General features: G+C 43.4%; 1 protein-coding gene and 2 non-coding genes across 3 annotated transcripts; all 3 read right to left on the bottom strand.

Moving 5' to 3' along the window:
• Positions 1–1,735: 1,735 nt before the first annotated feature.
• On the bottom strand, positions 1,736–5,985 carry Rps3a (ribosomal protein S3A). The gene is made up of 6 exons (XM_008854250.3): positions 5,830–5,985; positions 5,110–5,213; positions 4,687–4,874; positions 2,857–3,065; positions 2,209–2,318; positions 1,736–1,905 (listed from the first exon to the last, which is right to left on the bottom strand). The coding sequence occupies exons 1-6, from the start codon at positions 5,889–5,891 to the stop codon at positions 1,784–1,786; spliced, it is 795 nt and encodes a 264-aa protein (XP_008852472.1). The 5' UTR covers positions 5,892–5,985; the 3' UTR covers positions 1,736–1,783.
• On the bottom strand, positions 2,575–2,643 carry LOC115067819. Its single transcript, XR_003847193.1, has one exon. It is a non-coding gene; the product is annotated as a small nucleolar RNA SNORD73 (small nucleolar RNA).
• LOC115067818 lies at positions 4,006–4,078 on the bottom strand. The gene has a single exon (XR_003847192.1). It is a non-coding gene; the product is annotated as a small nucleolar RNA SNORD73 (small nucleolar RNA).
• Positions 5,986–23,672: the final 17,687 nt, after the last annotated feature.

Here is a 23,672-nt window from a genome sequence, read left to right as displayed (position 1 = left end):
CAAGAATATGGTTGCCAGAAAACAAACTCCAGATAATTAACTGGAGTCATTAAGACTAGTGACCACTAAGCAGAGCACTGAGGCCAAATATAGACAAGCAGCAGAGTAACTGCTCAGTGTTGATATACTACAATAAAGAGCGCAGCAAAGAATGGGGTAAGCACACGCCAAATGCTAACTGGTGGCAGTACTTCTGGAGAATTCCTTTTGGAACCTTCTTCAAATGAGCCCTTTTGCAGGAGTGCTATCCAAGTCCCTATTCAAAGGTGCAGCACATTTACTGGTTAAACCCTATCTTACTAATACCCAACCTCTAGGCACTAAGATGAAAATCATTTATGCAAAGTCAATTCCTGGTCCTCACTGCCAGAAACTTTTAAATTTTTTATTTTGTGTGTATGCGTGTACTGCCTGCATGTAAGTGTGTGCACTCCATCTTGTACCTGCCCCAGAACAAAGCTGGTTATTTGGGACTCAAGTCCACAAACTAAACCAGTTGTTAGTAGGAAGGGCATTCACTTCCTCACTGAGATACTGGTAGACCAGACTGGGTCACTTTTAAAGCAAGACCTTATCTCAAATATCAACATATTAGGGCTGGAGGTATAGCTCAGCTGTAGTGCTTGCTTGCCTAGCATACACGAGGTACCCATTTTGTTCTTGGTACAAAGAATGTCATCTTAGGGTGTCAAATGCAAAATACCCACAGGGATACTGGGTAGACACCTAGATAAACCTTCTAAGGTATAGCATAAAAATAGAAGGTAAAAAAAAAAAAAAGCTTAATTAAAACAAACAAACCAGGGGCTGGAGAGATGAGTAAGAGCACTGGCTGCTCTTGCAGAGAACCCAGGCTCAAATCCTAGCATCCATAGGGCAGCTAACTGTTATCTCCAGTTCAAGGGGATCCAATGCCCTCTTCTGACCTCCTCAGACACTGCATGACATGAGCATACTTTACACACACTGCAGGCAACACACTCGTACACATATTTTTTTAAATTAAGAAACCAAGTTATCTACAGAAAATCCATCGCCCTCAACTTTATGAAAGGGCATCAGATTAAAAAAAAGGCATGGTGGCACATGCCTTTAATCCCAGCACTTGGGAGGCAGAGGCAGGCGGGATCTCTGTGAGTTCAAGGCCAGCCTGGTCTACATAGTGAGTTCCAGGCCAGCTGGGGCTACAGGGAGACCCTGTCTTAGAAAGACAAAAAATAAAAACTAAAAAAAATTTTTAAAAAGAATGCAAGTATAGATCAGTAGTAAGTTACTTAGCATTTCCAAGGGCCTGTGATCTGAATTACCCTTACAACCACAAACCCTCCAAAGTTATTTCCCTTGTCACTCCAGTCTAGTACAGTAGCTGTTGTCTGAGCCATCAGCACCACCTGACAACTTACCTGGAATGTAACTTTCTGGCCTCAGCCTACAACTATTCTGCTAGAAACTTATGGACAGGACCCAACAAGCAATCTAGATGACCATCCAAAAAACTAACAAGGTCTCTGGCTTGCCATGTGATGTATAAGCATCTATTTAAAAACAGAACAAAAACCCGTGGGACATGTAATCAAGGGTTCCTTTTCACTGTCCTCCAGATCACTGCAGTTTGAAATGCATAATAAGTACCTTTTAACTACTTAATGGGTAAAATCCATACAAAATATCCATACTTCAGGAGGTCACATCAAAACAGTATGCCACAGATTTTTAAAGGACTGCCCAGAAGCAAGCCATCACAAATAGGACTTTTTATTTGTCACTATTAAAAATCTGAATTTTAAACAGATTCTTGGACTGGTGGTTCATAGCCATCAGCTCGTTCAACTTTAGCTCCCGTCTCATCACCAGCTGCTTTTCCAGAACTGCTACCTTCACCATGAAGTTCCATGAGTTTGCCCACTAAAAAGAAAAAAAAAAAATCTTAAAAGATAAAACAATGGTCTTTAATGCTACATAGTTTCCCTACGTAGTCTATCATTTCAGTTTTTAAAAATGTACATTTTACCGGGCATGGTGGCGCACCAATCCCAAAGCTTGGGAGGCAGGGGCAGGCGGATCTCTATGAGTTCTTTCGACGCCAGTCTGATCTACATGGCAAGTTCCAGGCCAGCTGAGGTGACAGGGACACCCTGTCTCAAAAGCATCCCCCCCAGTACATTTTGGTCCCATTTTTCCTTTTATGAATCCCGATGTCTCACTTACATTCAAACTTGGGTTTCTTCAGCATTTTTACTTTTCTAACAAAGACATCATGCAGAGGATAAATAGACTGGCAAGTCTTTTCTATGTCTTTTCCAATGCTGTCAGGAATCCTGCAAACCACCAGCAAATTAGTTAAAAATCAAACAAAAACCCACCAAAAGTTTGTTCCTCACATAAATCATTTTCTTTGGCTATGAGGAGACCCTGTCTCAAAAAGACTAAAGAAAAAAAAAGCCTTACAGTAAATCTACACATTAACTCAGGCACCCTAATTAAGATAGACCTTTATTGTCCCTTTATAAGGGACCTAAATTACTTACACTTTTTTTGCATTACATCATCTTCATCACCTATATTCTGCATGAGAACATCAGAAAAATGTAACAGTTACCAGTGGGCATCATCTGGGACCGAAACACTTTCTCATCACATATTCTCATGCATTCATTATAGCAAGTTTATTTTTCTATTATTCAATGTTTAAATTAACATCTAAGTCTCACTGTCTGCTATAAGGCAGCTTCAACCAAAAAAGATAATCAGTGACTGAAAAGTCCAACTCCACCTTGCCTTGTATGCTTTTCCTCAAAAGAGGGATGATTCAACAGGCACTCAGGGTTAAGTTAAGAGGAAATAAAAAACACTTACAATTTATTAACCACTTCTTTCAAATCATTTGTCTGCACCTCTCGGGTCATGATCTCCATCATTTTCTTCCGGATCTGGCGGACCTGTTGGTGCTGTGCATAGGAGGTCTTTCGTATCTGGTTGTTTCGTTTTTTAGTAAAACCAACACAGAACAAGCGAAGCAAGTAACCATCAGTTGTCTTGACGTCTACGTGCGCTTCAATCATTGTCTAGAGAAAAAAAAGGTACTGTAAGCTGCTATGAGTTTTTAATAATCAATTTTCACCTTAAATGCTAACAAAGGCATGGAATGACAAACTCATTATGTAACAAAGTATAATATAAATACCCCAAAATTCATTTCTTAACCCACCACTGTCATCTCAACTACAGCACCCACACAGCAGCTAAACAACCATCCAGTTCCAGGGGACACAAAACCCTCTTCTGCCCTCCTTGGGCACTGCACAACATGAGTAAATTTACATGCAGACATGACACTCATATACATAAAATAATTTTTAAAAAATAACAGGCTGAGCATGGTGGCACACACCTCTTACACTGCATATGAGAGGCAGTGCCAGGCAGATCTCTCTAAGTTCAAGGCCTGCCAGGGGTACAATGAGACTTCCTCAAAAAAAAAAAAAAAAAAAAAAAAAAAAAAAAAAACAAACAAAATACAAGCCAGGTATGACCCACACCTACAATCCCTGCACTTAAAAGGCAAAGGCAGATCTTAAGTTCATACTACTAGGTCTACATTAGCAAGTACCAGGCTGGCACAGGTCAGACACCCTGTCTAGGCAATACACTCATACACATTTAAAAAAACAATTTTAATTTAAAATTAAAAAGGAAAAAGAGAAAGTGGCCAAACAGGTGAAGTCCTACTGTAACAACTGCACATGAAAATAAATTCCTAGCTGGGCGGGCATGGTGGTGCACACCTTTGGTCCCAGGAGGCAGAGGCAGGTGGATTTCTGTGAGTTCAAGGTTAACCTGGTCTACATAGGGAGTTCCAGGCCAGCTAGCGCTCCTGTCTCAAAAAGACCAAAAAAAATTATATACCTTAGTTTGAAAATATACCTGACATCTAGCACCACCAAAAAAAAATTATCAATATACATACCACTTCAGTAGTTCCAGAAATACATAAAACTTTAAGGGAATGTCAGAAATAAATGTAAGGGTAAAATCAGTGTTTATCATTTGGGACTGAAACATTTTGTCATCATTCATTCCCATGAACAAAACGTGCCACCACTGTCACCCAGATGCATCTGAATATAAGTATGTCCTGCAATGACACCAGTTCCTGAGTGCTTTCTGTGTCAGACACTGAGCTACTAAGCATTTACCTGCATCTTTTATTTCTTCTTCACAACTCAGACTTGTTATTTCCCAAGGAGAAATAGCTCTGCAAGAGGCTGTCAATCAAACTAGCCTAGCCAGAGCCACCCTTTCACTGTAAACTCAATGCAACTTGAGACTCCCAAATACGCTTTAGACAAGCCAAACTGCTCATAAGTAATCCTCTGGGGATGGTGATATAGCTCAATGTTAAGTGCATTTACTCAGCATGTCGATGGCGATTACGCCCTATCTCCAGCATCAAAAAAAAAAAAAAAAACCCAAAAAGCAAACCAATCCTGGGTATAATTTAAACCTTTAAGCCATGGCTGCCTCAGATGTCTACGTTTAGAAGTGCCCAACTCAGGGCTGACATTTAATACCAAAAACCAATCAAGGATTTGAAATGAATCTTAATTCCCCATTACATTGTGTCCCTTCCTGTGATCACACACTTGGTCATGCAGTAACAAGCTAAAATATAGTTTTTGGTCTCACCTGCCATTTTTTGACCATGGAACACATTTTGTCCCGGGTAAGATCCATGCCATGGAAGTTAGTCAGACAGTTTTTGCCCTGAACATCCTCAGTAATGAGCTTGAACTTTCTAAACGCAACTTCATCATTCTGTAGATCAGCAAGGCTCACTTCAAACACACGACCCTTGAGGCCATCAGACGCAATTTCTATGAAAGAACCAAATGTCTCGTTAACTTGTTACCAAATCCACCTAGATACTAATTGCCAGCACCCTCCTACACATTTTCTAGTCAACTTCTTTGTTGGCTAAAGCATTGTACTTAAAAGCAAGTACTCCAGATGCCAAACCTGTACCAGAGATGACACTTCCATAAAGTCCTCCATCACAGGATGAAGAGTAGACCTGTTACAAAGGCCAATGCAAAACTATAAAGTACTCACTGGTTCCTTGAGTCCTTGTCACTAGTGTTTTTCCGATATTTCTAATGTTGAACATAGCTGGAGCTTTCACATCATACCAATCCTTCTTAGAAAATGGATCAACCCTGTATTAAAGGAAAAAAAAAAAAAAAACTAGCTCAAGTTTCTTAACACATCAATCACTACAAAATTTTAAACTCTCCTTACCCTTAAGCCTTCTGTTGACATACTTTCCGAACCGAGATTCTAGGTTAACTTGTACTCAGTACTGACTCTCCGCACCGTGCGGTGAGCCTGTGTACAGCTAGCTCTTCCACCCCACAGCATTTCCTCCCGGAACCTGTACGTCTCCCGGCGTACCGGTTCGTGAAAGCACGAACTGGTACCAAAATCTGTCGGGAGCTCCCAGGTTCCACGAGGCCCACGCACACCCCAGGGGCAGGGTCCCCAAAGGGCCACTACAGTAACGTTCCGGCCTCCAGCTCTCGGAGGGGCATTCAAATGCCGCGACCTTGGACAACACAGGAGCCCACACCATTCGGAGCACCCAGCCAGCACGCGACACGCGCGGAACCCAAGGGCGGCCACCGAGCCGCCGGCCCGGACGTATCGGCCCGCCGCCGCGCCGCGCCGCGCAATCCGACCAGCATCCCGGCCATCCGCCACACACCGCGCCCGAGAACCCGCCCGCCGACTCCGGTGGGACTCAAAGAACAGGAGTCCGCGAGAGCCGCCACTTACACTTTCTTCTTGGCTCCCTTCTTTCCGCCTTTCGTCAGGCGCTTGTTCTTGCCAACCGCCATGGTATCGCGCTGAGAGCCAAAAGGGCGGAAGTGCAACTCGCGCGAGAACTTAGGCGAGTGGGGCGGGGAGCGCCGTCTACGTGACCCTTGCTCTTTCGCCCTTCCGGCCTAAGAATCTCTCGACACTCACAGGGACTCGCTCGGACAGTAGTTGCGACAGCGCCCTCCTGTGTTGGGAGGCCGCGTGGCGGATCACGGGCTTGCAGGGAGAAAAGCGCGGGACTCATGGTTTCTGTTGCTCTGAAGGTGGAAAGTTTCCATAGAGACGCCCACTGTGCACCGGTCCGGGCGGAGCTGGAATTCTAGCTTTGAGGATAAGTTCTTCCTTAGAGCATGGATTTTAAGTCAGACAGCAAATCCAGGTTCAGATGGTAGTTTCAACAGTGCTTAGCAACTTCAGGGCCCTCATGTGTAAAATGGCATCGATATGATTTACCTCATAAAAATAGTAGTATCGGGGCTGGAACGATGGCTCAGCGGTTAAGCACACTCACTGTTCTTGCAGAAGACCGGGTTCGAATCCCAGCACCCACATGGCCGCTAACAACTGTAACTCCAGTTCCAGGGGATCTGGGATCCACAGTTTCTTCTGTCCTCTGCGGGAATCGCACGACTGGGGTGCAGTTACCCACATGTAGGCAATACACTGATACACGTAAAATAAAAAATAAGGTTTTTTTTTTAATGTTAGTTTCATTAAATAAGCATAACTTCAGGGATACTGTTCGTGTCCTGCTTGTTGATAGGACGCTGGTTAGTCTCAGCTGGTTGTTTTGTGAACGTTCATCAAGCTGTAGGCTTAGCCTGGTGTGGTCCTAGAGCTCTGGGGGCAGGATCGTTCCAGTCTGGACTATGAGTCCCAGACCAGCCTAAGCTACACAGCAAAACTCTGTCTCAGAGAGAGAGAGAAAGAGAGAATGAATATTTCATTTGTATACTTTCCTATTATCTCTTAAAGAATGATAAGAGTTTTGTTGTTTAAGTGGGCACTGGTGTGGCCTAGTGGTAGAGCCTAGCATGCTGGAGGCCCTGGGTTCCATCTCTAGCACTACAAAAAGGCCCAGTGGAGTTCAATTTTTGTACTTAATCTATCAGTTTTCTTAACCTGTAGCCCTATCTTTATATTTGTTTTGTTTTGTTTTGTTTTCCCAGACAGAGTCTTGCTACATAAGCTAGACGGACAAAAACTCATGATCCTCCTGCCTCAGCTTCCTGAGCACTGGGATTACTGAAATGCACCATCACATTGAGTTTACAAAACACATACTGTGGCTGGCTACTTCCAGACTCCAGCCATGGAAAAATGGCCAATGCAGGTTTGGTACTCTGCCAGCCAGCAGTGTGTGGAGTTCTCTTTTCTAGTTTCCCCTCTGGCAAAAGCAAAAACCTGTGACAAAGTCAGAAATCAAGTCCCTACTCACCAGGCTTCTAAGAATCTATTAAACCTTTTTGTTTTCTTAAAATATCATGAAGATGTGCCAGGCGTGGTGGTGCATGCCTCTAGTCCCAGCACTCAGGAGGCAGAGGCAGGCGGATCTCTGCGTTCAAGGCCAGCCTGGTCTACATAGTGAGGCCTGTTCTCAATCTGACTTCTAGATGGAATCTGAAGTTCTTTTCAGTCATCAGTGTCTTTTTGTTCCATGTTTATGAATGTATAAGGCCTGGTGTGGTGGTGCACACCTTTAATCCCAGCACTCGGGAGGCAGAGGCAGGCGGATCTCTGTGAGTTTGAAGCCAGCCTTGTCTACATACTGAGTTTCAGGAAATTCAAGATTACACAGCGAGACCGTCAATAAATAAATAAATAAATAAATAAATAAATAAATAAATAATTGGGTTTGGGGGAGTAATCCAATTGCTAGCATGCTTGGTTCAATCCCCAGTACCACATAAACCAAGCATAGTAGCCCATGCCTACAAAAAAACGAAGGACGAAAACAAAAACCGAGACCAGTGGTTGTGGCTCAATGGTAGAGCTCTGTGCCCAGTGTGTGCATGGCCTGGATTCAGTTCTCTAGCACAGTAATAAAACACAACAACAGTTCTCAGCTGAATATACTCTGGTCTGATCTCACTTCATCTTTTTCCTCACCACACCCTGGCTCCTACAAAGTACTTATACTTCATCCATCTCTAAACTACTTAAAATTAACTCCCTGTTCTAGGCAAGCTTCTCTGACTTACATCCCCTTTACCCCTCATTAGCAGGCACATGCCTGTACTTCTTGTCATTTATTTGTATTTTATGTTTATGAGTATTCCATGTGTGTGATTGGTGCTTTCAGAGGCCAGAAGAGGGTATCAGATCCCATGGAACTGGAGTCAGAGCGTTGTGAGCCACCATGTGGGTACTAGGAACTGAACCCAGGCCCTCTTCAAGGGTAGCAAGCGTTCTCAACTCCTGAACCATACCTGTATATTTTAAAAGTAACTCAGATTCCTTTCTTCTTTCAATAAGGGACTGGTCCCTGGGAAAACAGGCTTTTCCTCCTGTCAGACTTGCTCCCTGAAGACCTGGCATTACCTGTTAGTGACAACTGACAAAACATGTTCCTTTTACATTGTGAGCAAGAGGAAACACAGTGCAGCCTTTTTCTCATTTCTGCCCATCTTAGTACTTAGTAAGCCCTCAAGACATTGACTGAATCAACAAAGAGGTTAAATGACATCAGTCATATGTTATTAGCTTGTGATAGTTCAGATATTCAGAGTAAATTTAGGATCAAGATTACAGATGTTTTATTTTGGGGCCTGAAGAGATGGCTCAGTGGTTAAAAGTACTGTCTGCTCTTCCAGAGGACCCAGGTTCGGGAACCCAACACTCTCTTCTGACTTCTACATGGCATTGCATGACAGGGGTGCACTTACATGCAGGCAATACACTCATACACATAAAATAAAAATAAAATAAGACAAACCAAATGTTAAATTTTTCCAACTACAAAACAATAAAAGACCCAACATTTACCAACAACATCATTTTCTTTGAAACTTGTATTTTGACTGCCCAAATAAAAAGACGATATCCCCACAAAAGTCGGTTCTTATAAATGAATGTCAGCTTCATGAAAAACCTTATAAACCTTATACCGCACATGTCACTGCAGACTGGTGAAAACTAATGACCTGTGAAAATCAATTAGTCCTTCTTAATCTGATATTCAGTCTCATCAACTATGAAGCTAGACATGGCAGAGCACATGTCGGTGGCCAAGGCAGGAGCATCATCAGGTCAAGGACAGCCTGAGGAACACAGTAAAACACTGTCTCAAGCAAACAATAAATACAAACAACTCCCTTCATTAAATCTATACCAGCAATGTTTTCTAGTTTCCTCTTTTCTTTTTCAGTGTGAGTTGGAACCCAGGGCCGAGGACCTCATGCTTTTGACACGAGTGCTCCATCAGCGAGCTAAAACCCCAGTCAATAATAATCTTAACTCAGGTTTCTTCATAGCTGGCATTTCACTCTTGTAAAACTTTCCTAACAGTATATTTTACCCAGGCTGCCAACTTCAGAATAAAAACTGAATTTACTTTCTTCCTCTTTCTTCACAAGAGTAAAAGCTACAGGGGAGGCGTTACTGAAGTCAGCTGCATCTAGTTCTTGATTTTGTTATTTCTTCAGGCAGTCTCAAGCTGACCTTGACCTTGACCTGACTCACTAGCCTTGAACTTCCGGCAGTTCTTCCTCAGCCTCTTGAGTGCTGGGATGACTGGCACAAACCGCTAAGACCAGTTCATCTAGTTTCTTTTTTTCAAACTGTCTCTCTCGCTGTCTCTCTGTCTCTCATTCTGTCTGTCTGTCTGTCTGTCTGTCTATCTATTTGTTGCCTGTGGAAGTCAAAAGATTTAGGCTTCCTATTCAACCCAAGAAGTATAAAGTCAGCTGTAGCTCCTTATAGGAGACGTTATACTCTGATTTCAAGGAGTCAAGTCCATAGAAAATATATTCTGGTAAGGTCAGTATAGTGACAGGAAGGTGGTTTGTCAGACTCTCAGGCTTCTATGAACACTAGGGTTGGATTTCTGTCTCTGTCATCCCGAGTGGCAGTCCAAATAAGTGTTCTGATTTTCTGGAAGCAAGAAATAAACTTTGGGCAAAATTAGCTTGGTGCTTGTTTATCTTGCCTCATCCTGTTTTTCTCTTCTGTTTGCAATGGGTCATTTCTTTCTAAAATAATAGCATTTTAAATGGAATTTGGTTGGGAGCTTGCAGTTTAGTAGGTCATTTATTTAATTAATGGTTAGAAATGTCTGCCATAGATGCAGACATTTGAGGAAATCTTGGTTTGTTAATTTTAGTTTTAGAAGTCTGCATTTTGTTCATTATTGGAACAAAATAAAATGCAAATTGGAAGTACCTTTTATTGATAACAGTATATGAAATATTTTAATGCTAATACAAATTGAGCATCCTAACCTGAAAAGATGAAATATTTCAAAATCTGAAACTGCATGAGCTTTAAGTAGAAAATTCTACACTGTGAAACTTTGTTCAGGCACAAAATTATTAAAAATATTTGTAGTGCTAGTGGTGTATCTCAGTAGTAGAACACATGCTTAGCATACCTGGGTCCAATTCCCAACACCAAAAATTAGTTAATTATATAAAACTTCTTTCAGGTTATGTGTATAGATACCATGTACCTCCACACTCAGTATGGACCACACTTTAATACATTTTAAAATGAGGCATCTGTAAGCAATGTGATAATAGTCATAGTGTGAGAGCTTTACCTTCAAAGTTGTCATGTTGAAGACTTCAAAGAAAATTCAGGTTACAATGACAATGAGGAAAATCTTTCAATTCACATGTCTTTCTGATAAAGACGTGATAGCACATGCCTGTAATCCCAGCCCTTCAGAGGTGGAGGTAGGAAAATCGGTTGACGTTTCACTCTCAGCTACAAAGTGAATTTGAAGGTAGCCTGGGCTATATGTGAGTTCCCCCTCCACCGTCCCAAGAAAAGAGACTTTAAATTAAAGACAAGACAGATTGTCTAAGAAAAAACTAACCATTTAGCATTCAGGTTGTTTAGTCAATTAGTTCCCCATGAGTACAAATATTAGGAATCACTAAATGAAATCTGCTAATTATACATTTTGTTTCTTAGTAACTCGCGACTGCAAGAGGTCTTTGCATAGTCACTTAATTTCTAGCTTTGCATGGGTATTTCTGCTACATAAACAATCCCTTTCCATTTCTGTTTTTTAAGTAGAAAAATCTTCTGTTGTTGTCGTCGTCTTCATCATTGTTTTGAAGACAGGGTCTCACTATCTAGCCTTGGATGGGCTGGACCTTGCTATGTAGACCAGGCTGGCCTCAAACTCTCATTCACCTGCCTCTGCCTTCTGAGTGCCGAGATTAAAGTCGTGTGTGACCACATCCAGCTAGAAGGTCTTTTTAAATGAAGAAATGCTGCTCCTCAGCTAGAAAAACTATATTCTAGTGGTCTTAGAAGAGAAAAAAAAAAATTCCCATTTGCTCCTCTACCTTGAAACTATAAAGCAAATCAAAACAATCCAACTCCTAATGTAGCACAGAGAGCCCAGGACTGGAACAGCATTTGATGCAAAATACCATGTAATTTTTTAAATTATTGGAAAATCTGTTTAACAGACTAGAAGCAGCCCAGTGCTTCTGTTAGCAGAAGGCTGGCTAAAAAGGCCTAGACAACAATATCTGTGAATGAATAGCAAAGACCCTTCTAGAGGGCTGAAGAGGTGGCTCAGCAGGTAAGAGCACTGACTGCTCTTGCAGAAGACTTGGGAGGCAGAGGCAGGTGATCTCTGTGAGTTCAAGGCCAGCCTGGTCTACATAGTGAGTTCCAGGACAGCTGGGGCTACAGGAAGACCCTGTCTCAAAAGACTAAATAAAAAAAAGTATAATCTCTCCTTATACCGTGTGGGTTCCTTGCATTGAGCACACACACACTGAAGGATATTTAGGGACACAAATCAGACTCTATAGAAGGTATTAGGTCTGAGAGTGCATTAAATTAGGTTGGGGTCAGTGGGGGAATGTGTGGATAGGGGAGGGATCAAATTCCATCAAACTCCACTGTATGCAAATTAGAAATTTCAATAAAAAACAAGAGCTGTAAAAAGCTAATTGATGTAGGAGGGCCCAGCCCACTGTGGACAGAGCCACCCCTGCACTGATGGGCCTTATCTGTATAAAAATGCTAGCTGAATATGAGCCCGGCAACAAGTCAGCAAGCAGCTCTGCTTCCACTGGCTTCCCCAGTTCTGACCCTGGCCTCCCTCAGTGATGGATTGTGACTTGGAAGTGTAACCCAAATCAACTCTTTTGTCCCACCTCCCACAACAAGAAATGCAGGTTGTACTTTGCCTCCATCATTCGTGGGCAAAGAAAACTGGGTTTTCCAGAAAGTCCTGAGCTGGAGACCAAGCAAGTGAAAACCTGCTGCCACAGCCCTGCTTACTATCATGTCTCTACAGCATGCAGAGAACAGTGTCTAACACTGTTCCCAAGCTTCCCTAGGGAGAAATTCTTCATGCGGGATCCTGCCACCAGCATGCTCCAGAGGTATGAACTCTGCCTTTATTAATGAGCCTGTTCATCTTTGCTAATTACTAGACCACACTGTAGTCACTAGAACATTATTTCCCAAGTTGCTGTCCTGGTAGAATGCTCAGACCAGTCCAGCTCTCCCCTCCCTTCCCCTCTTTGTCTACATCCAGAATCACAGCAAAATGAGATTCTAGCTCTCAAAGCAAACAAAAGCCAAGACAAACAGAATTTTCAGCATCTTATTCAAATCCCTGGAAGACATGTTGAGAAGACTAAGGAGACCAGAAGTGAATGCCAGCAGGGCAGAACCTAATGACATTTACATTCATTTTCTACAAATATTTTCTGCCGTGTCTTGACTGCATTTTGCTCCTAGTTTAGGTGAGTGATGTGTACACAGCTTACCTCCCTCTGCCCAAGAGCCCCAGACAAGAAGGTTGAAGCCTATGAGACTTAGTGTGCAAGTGTTATGGGGAAGGGCCAGGGTCCTCTCCTCAGAACCAAGCAGAAGAGTTCATACAAGACACAGCAGTAGTTAAAACAATCAAACATTTATTGACAACAGGGGAAGTGTAAACATACTCCATAGAAAGGACGTGTCCAAAAACTAGCTGCCTAGTTCTCTCCTATCCCAGTTCTTCCCTGTGCCTCTGTGAGCTTGGGCACATGGAGGAAAGGGGCAAGATTCTCTTGAAAGCCCCTTTACCGTAAATTCATTCTAAGTAGATCTGTAAGACCCAAGAATATGCATAAGGCTGTAAGTCCCAACAAAGTTGAATAGTTGAGAAAAGTTAAGGCTCTAAAGAATTTATCTGAAAAAGACGTCCCTGAAGAGAACTCTGGTTTTATCAGCGAGTCAGACAAAACCATTTTTTTGTTCTTCAGGTCCCATTCATGGGCACCATCATCTTCGTATCTGTATCCTTTGTACTGGTGGCACCACTACCTTTACATTTTCAACATGAGTCAACTACCACCATCCTCTTTTTAGCTTTTTTCAGGTTCCACATTCAAATCCCGGAGGACCTGTACACAAGAATAAGAGACATTAAGTGAATGCCAGCAAGGACAGAACCTATGACATATTTACACTCATTTTCTGTGAATATTTTCTGGTGTATCTTGACTGAATTTTACTCCTAGTTTAGATGAGTGATATATTCACAGTTCACTAATGTTTTTGTATGTGAAGTCTAGTAGAAATGGCTGAAAATGCTTCAAACAGCCCCTGTGAGCCATGTGTCCTCGAGGTGACAACCCAGGTTCCAGCACCCAGTGGGATAGTTTGAGAAAGAAAGTGAGGCCTGCATCTTCTGGGGCAGACACCATACCAGTACTTCTCTGAGATGTCTCTTCCACTATTTTCACCTTCAATTGGACAGTGCGAAAGGAGCATCCCTATTGACGATTTTGTACATAAGTTTAATCTTCTAAGTACAGAACCTATGTCCTTCACTGAGCATGCTAAGGCATGTGCTATACTCCTTCACTGAGCATGCTCAGAATGGTACCCCTATATGTTTAGGATCCCTGAAGAAAATCCCCATGCTTTCTTTCTTCAAGAACAACGCTTCCTCAGAAATGAATCCCAAAATCACCATCCATGGTGCAGGCAATACATCTTCCTCCTCCCTTTAATCTCACCACTGCTTATGTGGCTCTGTGCTCACTGCAGAAGAGCCCCTAGTGTTCAATTACAGTGTCTTTAAAACATCTCAGTATAGCTGCCCACAGCAGATATGAGCAATGCTGTTCTCTACATTTGTTCAGAAACTGTGATCTCAGATGCAGGGCCTAACCTGGCTGTGGTTGCATCAGGGCAGAAAGCCCTTCAGAAAGAATGTGGGAGAGACCATCCTCCTGGACGACAGAAGAGGAACCATATTGTAACAAAAGGTTAAGCTAGCACAAAGTTCATTACTGCCCAGAACCAAGGCCAATAAACTCTGCAGAGAGCAGTATGTTTATCTGGACTTAGTGAAGGGACTAAAGGGGGGAGATAGAAACCCTGTGCCTTCCTTCATCTGCTACAATAATGAACTCAGCATGGCTGGTCTTGTGGCTGCCCTGCCAACAGCCTCTGGAAGCTGATAGCCATGAAAACCTCTGAACCAACTCTTGCAGACCTGCACCCTCTGCCCTACCACAGCCCATTTCATTTACGCTTGGCCAGTTGAGACAGACTGGATATACTCTGAAAACAAGATCTACACAGAACTTGTGATCCAGCAGAAACAATAGAAAGGATACCAAATGAGATTTCTGCAGTTGCTGACTGAACTAAGAAACCCAGGCTCCAGACACTTGAAAACTCTAGTCTGCAAGAGGAAGTTACTCACCATCTCATTGACGGCCCATGGTGGGTCTTTCCCTTGGGATGTGGACATTCTACATGAGGAGGGCATGTATACTGAGTCTGGACTTCTGGAGGTGCTAGTTACTGCATCAGTTCCAAGCAACAAAATGAAGGAGACCCTGCAGGCAGGCCATGGAAGAGTATATGCATTCATGGCTATGTCACCTGCCCTTGTTTTGGCACTGTTGACACAGTCAGGGCACATCAAATCCACCCAGCCTCCTGGAGAGAACCTCCCTTTACTCCACAGACTCAGGCTCTCCCTCCCATTTCCCCAAGGTCTGGCTATGTTATATTGCAAAAGAACTGAAAGCCCACCTGACAAGTCATCTCCCGACACAGATGCATTATGGTTCTTTGGGGAAGCTACCCGATGTCTCTGGCCCTGTTTCTCAGGTTGGACTCACCTGGTGCTCATGGTTCAGAACATGATGTAATGCAATGATGGCTGGTTACTGCATGGCTGTCATGCCATACAGATGTAAGATGATGTCCACAATGGTCTGAGGACAATAGGTCAGAGCAGAGACCTGTTGCCTAGCACACTAGTCCCCAGGGACCATCCCTATCCATATGACCCATTGTCTGTCATTCTCACTTTGCATTTCAGAAAGGCAAGGCCAATGTCAACTTCCCCTAGGAGTGATGGGGGGCTGCACTGGCCACCTCATCTTTCTTCATGTCACTTCTCTAAAAAACTCAGCAAACTAGAAGTCAAGACTATTCCTCAAAAACTCATCTTACACATAAACAGGAACCTAGTGGACTCTGTCCCCTCAGCCTCATGATACCCAGATTTATTTCCTTCATCCAGAGCCAGGTGTGCTGTCCCTGAACAAACAGCCACTTGCCTCCACCTAAAAGGAGCCCAGGAGAACACTGCAGTCACTGCAGCCAGCATTGCCCCATACAGCACTACTGGCCGGAAGTCCCAATCTTCTGGATATCAAGGATTCCTGCTAGGCCTGAAAGAAGCGGTAGGCTCTCAGGACAAAGCAATTCCATAGCTACTGTACTTGCAGGGTCTCTGTGGCCCAGGCCTGGCAGGGCCTGCTTACCTTTCAAAACAGGAGCAGAACCTTCTGAAAAGTCCAGGAAAAGTTGCAAACCAAGAAACCCTAAAGAAGGTAAGAAAAATTGCAAGAGCTTCTGAGAGAGGAGAGAATACCATGGAACCCTATAGGGAGTGCTAGTAGAGATGCTCATGTTTGAGTCAGGCAGGGGGAGCAGGAGTAAAAGACTCCAATGCAAATAGGGCTTCCCTTCTGTCTACCTCTCTCCCCATGGGTGGCCATTTCCTGAGCCCTCCACCTCTGCTCTTCCAGGAATGTTTGCTCCTGCCCCACCACCTACTTATTCCTGCCCCACTCAACACACTCTTCCCTTTCTCCTCAATATCCTCAGGAAAGTCTGTCTCCTCTGTGCTGGACAGCTTTAGTGTCAACTTGACAGACCTTAGTTGAGGGAGCCTCAATTGGGGAATTGCCTCCATTGAACTGGCCTGTGGCCATGTCCTTGGGGCACCTTCTTGATTGTTGTGTGATGTGGGAGGGCCCAGCCCACTGTGGGTGGTGCCGCCCCTGGGAAAGTGGGCCTGTGCTTCCTCTATGCCATCCTTTTACTTCCTACTCTCACATTAACCCGTTGCCCTTCCTCCTCCTCCCGGGCTTACAGAGTTTCTCAAATGCTGTCAGCACTTCATCAGTCTGAATACTCAGGGGATAAATGACCAAGGTATTGAGCTGAATGGGGGGGGAGCTTCAGCTCACACCCAACACTTAGAAGAAGGGTGCAGGGCCTTTGTTGTGATTTCCGTTGGTGGATGATGGGCGCTTGGTGTTCAGGCAACAGTGCCTCTTTGAATTTCGGCCTGGGTCCCCCTTGTGGTCTCAGTCCACAACCAGGCCAAACCCAGCCCCGTGGCTCAACAACCACGGACCTGGGCTACTTCTTCTCCCCTTGAAAGAAGACACATGAAAGGGAGTCTGTTAGTGACACTGAAATGGACAGGATGCACTCAGCACTGTGCTACCCGTGCTGTACCAAAAGCTCTACACCTGACTCCACCCTTCTCAATCTTTGCTTCCATTCCCCCAGACCCTCCTCCCCACCTTTAGTCCTTCTCTTTTCCCTCCCCTGATTGTCATCTATTGCTGTCTACTTCTGCTCAGATTCCACAGAAGGTGCATGCTGGGAGACTGCTCCTTTTAAGGATGTGCACATCTTAAATTTCAAATCCCCCAAATTGGTACTGTCTGCATTTTAAACATCATATGAAATAAGAGGCAGAAGTGCATCTTGGTGGCCCTGCCTACTGGGGTTCTTGTGTAACTCCATCTTCCTTTTAATGTAGCCTCTTACCTTGGGGGCATGCTGCCTTCCCTTGGGGTGGGGAGTCAACAGCAAAGTGTTCTGAACACTTGAACAAAACACCTCCTCACCCCCTTCCACACCCTTCTCCTTCTGCGTGTGGAGACTGTGGGTGCCCTCGGGGGCTGGCCCCTGCTCTTTTGCTCAGGTTCTTCAAGGAACAAGTCCCTGCTATTTTCATCTGTAGATTTCCCATCCTGGTGCGAGTCTGTGAAGGAATGTTCATTACAAGGAACATCTCTGGGTGGTTGGTCGATGTCTCGCTCCAAACTCATGGGAATGAAGTCGATGCACACAGCGTCCCCATCCTGGTCTGAGTGCAAGGAGGGACGATGAACATGCAGGGCATCATTGCACGGGATTTCAACTTCATTCTCCTTAAAACTGCTGTTGCTGAAGTTCACACAAACAGTGGCCCCGTTGTTGACTGAGTCCAAAGAAGACTGATCGAAATGCAGGGGGTCACTGCATGGTATTTCAATTTCATTCTCCATGACACTGCTGCTGATAAAGTTGGTGCACACAGTGTCCCCAACAAGGGGTAAGTCCATGGATGAAGGCTCATCAGAAGGTGCATTCCTGATTGGTTTGTCAGTATAAGTCTCAAAATTATTGTGGAAGAAATTGACACACATGGTGTCCCCATCCTGGTCGGAATAATACTGAGCACACAAGGTGCCATTCCCTGCCAAAGTGTTCTTGACGAAGTTGTCACACATAGTGTCTGCATCGTAGTGTAAGTCCATGGAAGAACGATCACAACACGGGGTGGTACTAGATGGTATCGCAGTGGCATTCTCCCCCAAATTACTGCAGATGGAGGTGTCACACAAAGTGTCCTCATCATGGGGTGAGTCTAAGGAAAAATTATCAACACGCGGGGTATGACTGCGTGGTCGGTCTGTGTCATTCTCCACGCCGCTGGTGAATACAGAATCAGTTTGCGGGGTGAGGTTACATGGAGGGGATTTCCTATCAAGGAGGCAAAGGATTTCAGGCAAGGTTTTTCTTCTGTAGCCCTTTCCCCCTCCTTCCTTCTCAGTTTTCAGCAGCTGGCTCATCTTACAGGTGATATATGTGAAAGTAGGTTCACTCCTGCTTCTCCTGAAGGGGAGGGAGAGAGCATTGGCAGGGCTGGTGTTTATACACGTCTTTATAACCTTCCATGTCTTAGAATAAGTGTCATCACAGTTTAGTTTATATTTTAGTATATTATACGTTTCCTTGACTTCATTAGATGTTGATGACACAATTTCCTCAAAGGTAAACCCCATGGAGCACATGGTTTCAACAATATTGATGACTGGGATTCCAGGGACATTTTCTATGGAGCCTGGTGGTGGACTTCCATGACAATCCACAGCCAGGGGTGCCCCAGCAGCTGGCCTATATCCATTCTATACCTAGGATCCACAACAAGTAAAGATGAGATAACTCTTTTCAACTTTCTTGACACGTTTGGTAGAGATGGATACGTGGAGACTGTGATCTGCCAAAGGAGACCTACAGGTGTGGATGCATCATATGGCAGGTACCCCATGACCATAAAGTATACAACAAAGCCGAGGCACCAGAGATCAATCGGCATTCCTTCATACCCTCTGCCTTCTAACATTTCAGGAGCTAAATAAGGCATTGAGCCAAGATCTCTTCCAACATCTGCCCAGGAGTCACTCTTGCTGCCAACCCAAAGTCACACAGTTTGGCCTTTCCTGAAAGACTCACTAGGATATTCTCAGTTTTTATATCGCGGTGGACAATGTGTCTTCCATGAAGGTACTGCACGGCTAATGCCACCTGATGGACAATGGGCCTGGCTTCCTTCTCATTCATGGGACCGGACTGCTCTACAAGGCTTGCAATGTTCTGGCCTGGGACAAACTCCATAATCATGTATGCTTTCGTTGGTGTGATAAAATCATGAAAATGCTTAACGATGTTTTGGTGCTGCGCAGCTTCCATGATTTCTAATTCAGTTTTGATGTTGGGGTCCCTTTTAATACTCTTTTCCATGATCTTAATGGCAACATGGGTATCAGTTTGGAGATGACGTGCCAACTTTACATCCCCAAATCCACCAGAGCCCAAGTCCATTAAGAGCTCATATCTATCTCTGAGGATGTCTGCATCATAGAGGGTGGCTATGACCTTCGCCTCCATTTCCCTCACCTTTGATGGTGGGGAATTACGCCAACAGACAATGCTAGATGAAAAGAAAAACGCAGGTATAAGGGGAGGGGGGATTTAGAACTATCAATTCCTGTATCATAGAGTCATAAAATAATGTAATGATGTACCTACACCCCCAAGCAAATGACAAAACATAATGTAGATCAGAGCTGGAATCAATGAAGTGGGTACTAAAAAAAAACAATTCGGAGGTCAAACGAATAATTGCTGGTTATCTGAAAAGGTGAACAACATTGTCAACCCCTCACCCAAACTAAACTACTGAGAAGACACAACTCATTGAGACTAGAGACAAGAGTAAGTGATATTACAACAGATGCCACTTAAATCGAGAGGATCATGGAGTGGGAAGGGGATATTTTGAAGACATAGTCTCCAGTGCTGGAAAATCTGAAACAAACATGCATTTTTAGATTTAAGCGACCAACACAGAAATTGAAATAAATCCAAGTAAACAAGTTCACTGAAATAATAATAATCAAAATATTTCTCGAGAAATATCGTCCAGAAGAAACAGATTCTCTGAAAAAACCAACTGGATCTTTAAAGAATAAACATCAGTGCTCCTAAAACTATTTCATAAAGGAAGAAGGAAAGAACATTTCCAAATTCATTATCAAAGACAGCATTACCCTGAGATCAATACCAAATAAGTACCCAATCAAAGAGCAAACTATAAGCCAATTTTCTTGTTGAACACGAGTCAACATCCTTAATGAAATTACGAGATGATGCACACCAACCCTTGATTAAGGTGGGTTCAGCAAGGTGTAGGAGGGTAATTCCACATATAAAAATGGATACCAGCATATAGCAGAATCAAGGGACTATTACCATTACCAGACATGAAGGGAAAGAATGAATTTTCATCATTTCCTGAAAAATAAATCAATCTAGGGATTCTTTGCAATAAGCCAGTTCCAGAGAGACATAGGTTGTCTAACTAGTGGCATGGGCAGGTGGTTGGGCATTTACTGTAGCAAGTGGGACATTTAGGCACAGAGAAGTGGAGGAGAAAATATAATGATGCAAATAAATGTGCCCAAAATTCATATATGCAGACGTCATAATGAAAGTATTTTGTACAGTTGTGATACACTATAAAAAGTGTTAAAATAGGGGCTGGAAAGATCACTCAGAGATTAAGAGCACTGGCTGTTCTTATAGAGGACCTGGGTCTAGTTCCCACCAAGCACAAGGCAGCTAACAACCGTCCATAACCACAGTTCCAGGGGATCGATGCCCCCTTCTGATCTCCATCGGTAGAGCAGGGACTATTCACATACCTTCAGCAAATGTAATCATACTCATAAATTAAAAATAATAAAGAAGACATTTTAAAAAGTGTGAAAATACGGCTCTCCCCGACCCGCAGGCTTCTCTCTCTGGGGTAAGTCAATTGGGCCCTCCACACCTTGACTCCCCCAGCCACACTCACCCTCCCATCTCCCCTGCTGGTCTCTCCTCCTAGCCTGGGGTCCTGTCCCATTCCACATCTTGGCGCCCCAAACACCTGGGGAACCACCACTGCTTCTTCCTGATCCTTTGCATCCAGAGCAACTCAGTTCCTTCCCAGGTCCCCAGGAGCACTGCTTCTGGGCCTGGCCCTGCCCTCACCTCCTTCTACTTCCCTGGGCTTGCAGGACCAACAGGTCCCTCTCTCTCTGTGGTAAGTCAATCCTGCCCTCTGTGCCTTGATTCCCCCAGTCTAACTCACCCCCCCCATCTCCCCTCGTAGCCTGGGTCCTGTCCCATTCCTTGTCTTGGCACCCCAGACACCTGGGAAACCACCACTGCTTCCTGATTCTGTGTATCCAGAGCAACTCAGTTCCTTCATGGGTCCCCAGTGGTGTTCTGGGCCTGGCCCCGCCCTCAACTCCCTCTGCCTCCCTGGGTCTGCACAACCCTCCAACCTCTTTCCTGGACACCTAGGCTGACCTTTCCTCTTCCTGGTCCTTTGCATCCAGACCAACCCAGCTCCTCAGTACAGTCCCCAGGGGCCCTTGGAGCCACTTCCCACCCCATCTTCCTTTGCATCTCTGGGTGGCACAGCCACCAGCTGCCCTAGACCAGCATCTTTCCTGGGCCCTGCTCCCATGCCAGTCCAACCCTCAAATGCCTGAGGCCAAAATCTATCCTGGAGGGATCCAGACCTTAGGAGAAAGCCTGAGAGCATCCGATCCTCATCTGCCTTGGGCCTCTGTGGGAACTCCTGAAGACAACAAAAGCAATCTGGCCACTCCAATAAAATCAAAAGAGAGAAGTGGAAGCTTAGAGGAACCAGCCTTTCATGCCCAAAAAGTAAACCACAAAGACACATAAAATTCACAAAAAGAAGGAAACCTAAACTTGAAGGCTTGAGTCTCACACAAGAATCAGAAACTACAAAAGAAATTCATGTGTCAAAATCACAGAGAAAAAATAATAACATGAAATGCCAAAATAACATATCCCCACCAAATACCAATAGTCTTCTAGAGGAGTACAATGAGAACCCCCTAGAGGTAACGCAGGACATGGAACTCAAAAGAACAATTATAAACATGATAAAAGAATTCAGTGAATTTAAAGAACATACAGACAAATCAAAGAGAAAAAATAACAACATGAAAAACCAAAATAACATATCCCCACCAAATACCAGTAGTCCTCTAGAGGGGTACAATGAGAACCCCCTAGAGATAATGAAGGACATGGAACTCCAAAGAGCAATTATAAAAAAAGAATTCAGTGAATTTAAAGAACACACAAACAAGGTAATCATAGAGCTGAAGGAAAATAGGGATAAACTTCTGAATGAATTCAGAAACGAGCTGGAAATATTGAAGAATACTCAGGCTGAAATGCATAAGGAAGTGAAACACTCAGTAAACCAATTAGAAATGACAGGAGAAAGCCTCACCAATAGGATGAATGAAATGGAAAACAGAGTATCAAGACTGGAAGATAAAGTGGACAAATTAGACCACTCAAACAAAGATTATGAAAAATTTAAGAAATCACAAGAATGGAATATGTAGGAATTGGGTGACACCATAAAAAGACCAAACTTACAAAACATAGGCATAGGAGAAGAATCCTAAGATAATGGCATGGGCCAGATCTTCAACAGAATCGTGGATAAAAATTTTCCAAAATTAAAGACATGCCCATATGAATACAAGAAGCATATAGAACACCAAACAGGCAGGACCAGAAAAGAAACTCTCCACGGCACATCATAGTAAAAACAGTAAACGTACAAAACAAAGGGACAATTCTGAAAGCTGCAAAAGAGAACAACAAGTCACATATAAAGGAAAACCCATTAGGATTACAGCTGACTTTTCAGTGCAAACTATGAAAGCCAGAAGAGCCTGGACCAAAGTAGTCACAGTTTTAAACTACAACAGATGCCAATCCAGACTACTATACCCAGCCAAAATGTCTATTATAGTTGAAGGGGAAAAAAAATCTTCCATGACATAAATAGGCTGAAGGAATTCATGTCCACAAAACCAGTCCTTCAGAGAGTTCTGGAAGCAATACAAAGAGCTGAAGAAAGAAATAACTATACCCAAGGGGTTGCAGAAAGAAATTCAATGACGGTATAACTGTGGAACAGTATAGCTACATCACGAATGTAAACAGAAATAAAAATGACAGGATTCAATACTTATCTTTCATTAATAACTTTAAATATTAACAGAATTAACTCCCCAGTCAAAAGACACAGGCTAGGTGAATGGGTTAAGTAACAAAACCCATATTTTTGTTGTCTGCAAGGAACCCATCTCACTTTCAAGGACTGACACTATCTTAAAGTGAAAGGATGGAAAAAAATATACCAAGAAAATGGTACTAAGAAAAAAGCAGGCATAGCAATTCTAATATCTGACAAAATAGACTTTAAACTAAAACTAATCAGAAGAGATAAAGAGGGCCACTTCATTCTGATCAAAGGAACAATACACCAAGAAGATATTATAATCAGGAACATATATTCACCAAGCTCTGGTGCACCCAACTTCATAAAAACAATACTACAGGACTTTAAGACCCAAATTAATCCCAACTCATTAATAGTAGGGGACTTCAATACCCCACTGTCGCAAAGAGTTAACAGAGAGACATCTGAATCAAACAATACGATATATCAAATGGACTTAACAGACATCTACCGAGTAATCCAGCCAAGCACCAAGGGACACACTTTCTACTCAGCACCCCATGGAACCTTCTCAAAAATTAACCATATACTGGAGCACAAAACAAACCTCAACAAATACAAAAAGATTGAAATAATTCCATGCATTCTATCAGACCACAATGCAATAATGCTTACAATC

This window comes from Nannospalax galili, unplaced genomic scaffold, assembly GCF_000622305.1.
Source record: "Nannospalax galili isolate Female #2095 unplaced genomic scaffold, S.galili_v1.0 scaffold305, whole genome shotgun sequence".
Taxonomy (NCBI): domain Eukaryota; kingdom Metazoa; phylum Chordata; class Mammalia; order Rodentia; family Spalacidae; genus Nannospalax; species Nannospalax galili.
This window is presented reverse-complemented; position numbering and strand designations above follow the sequence as displayed.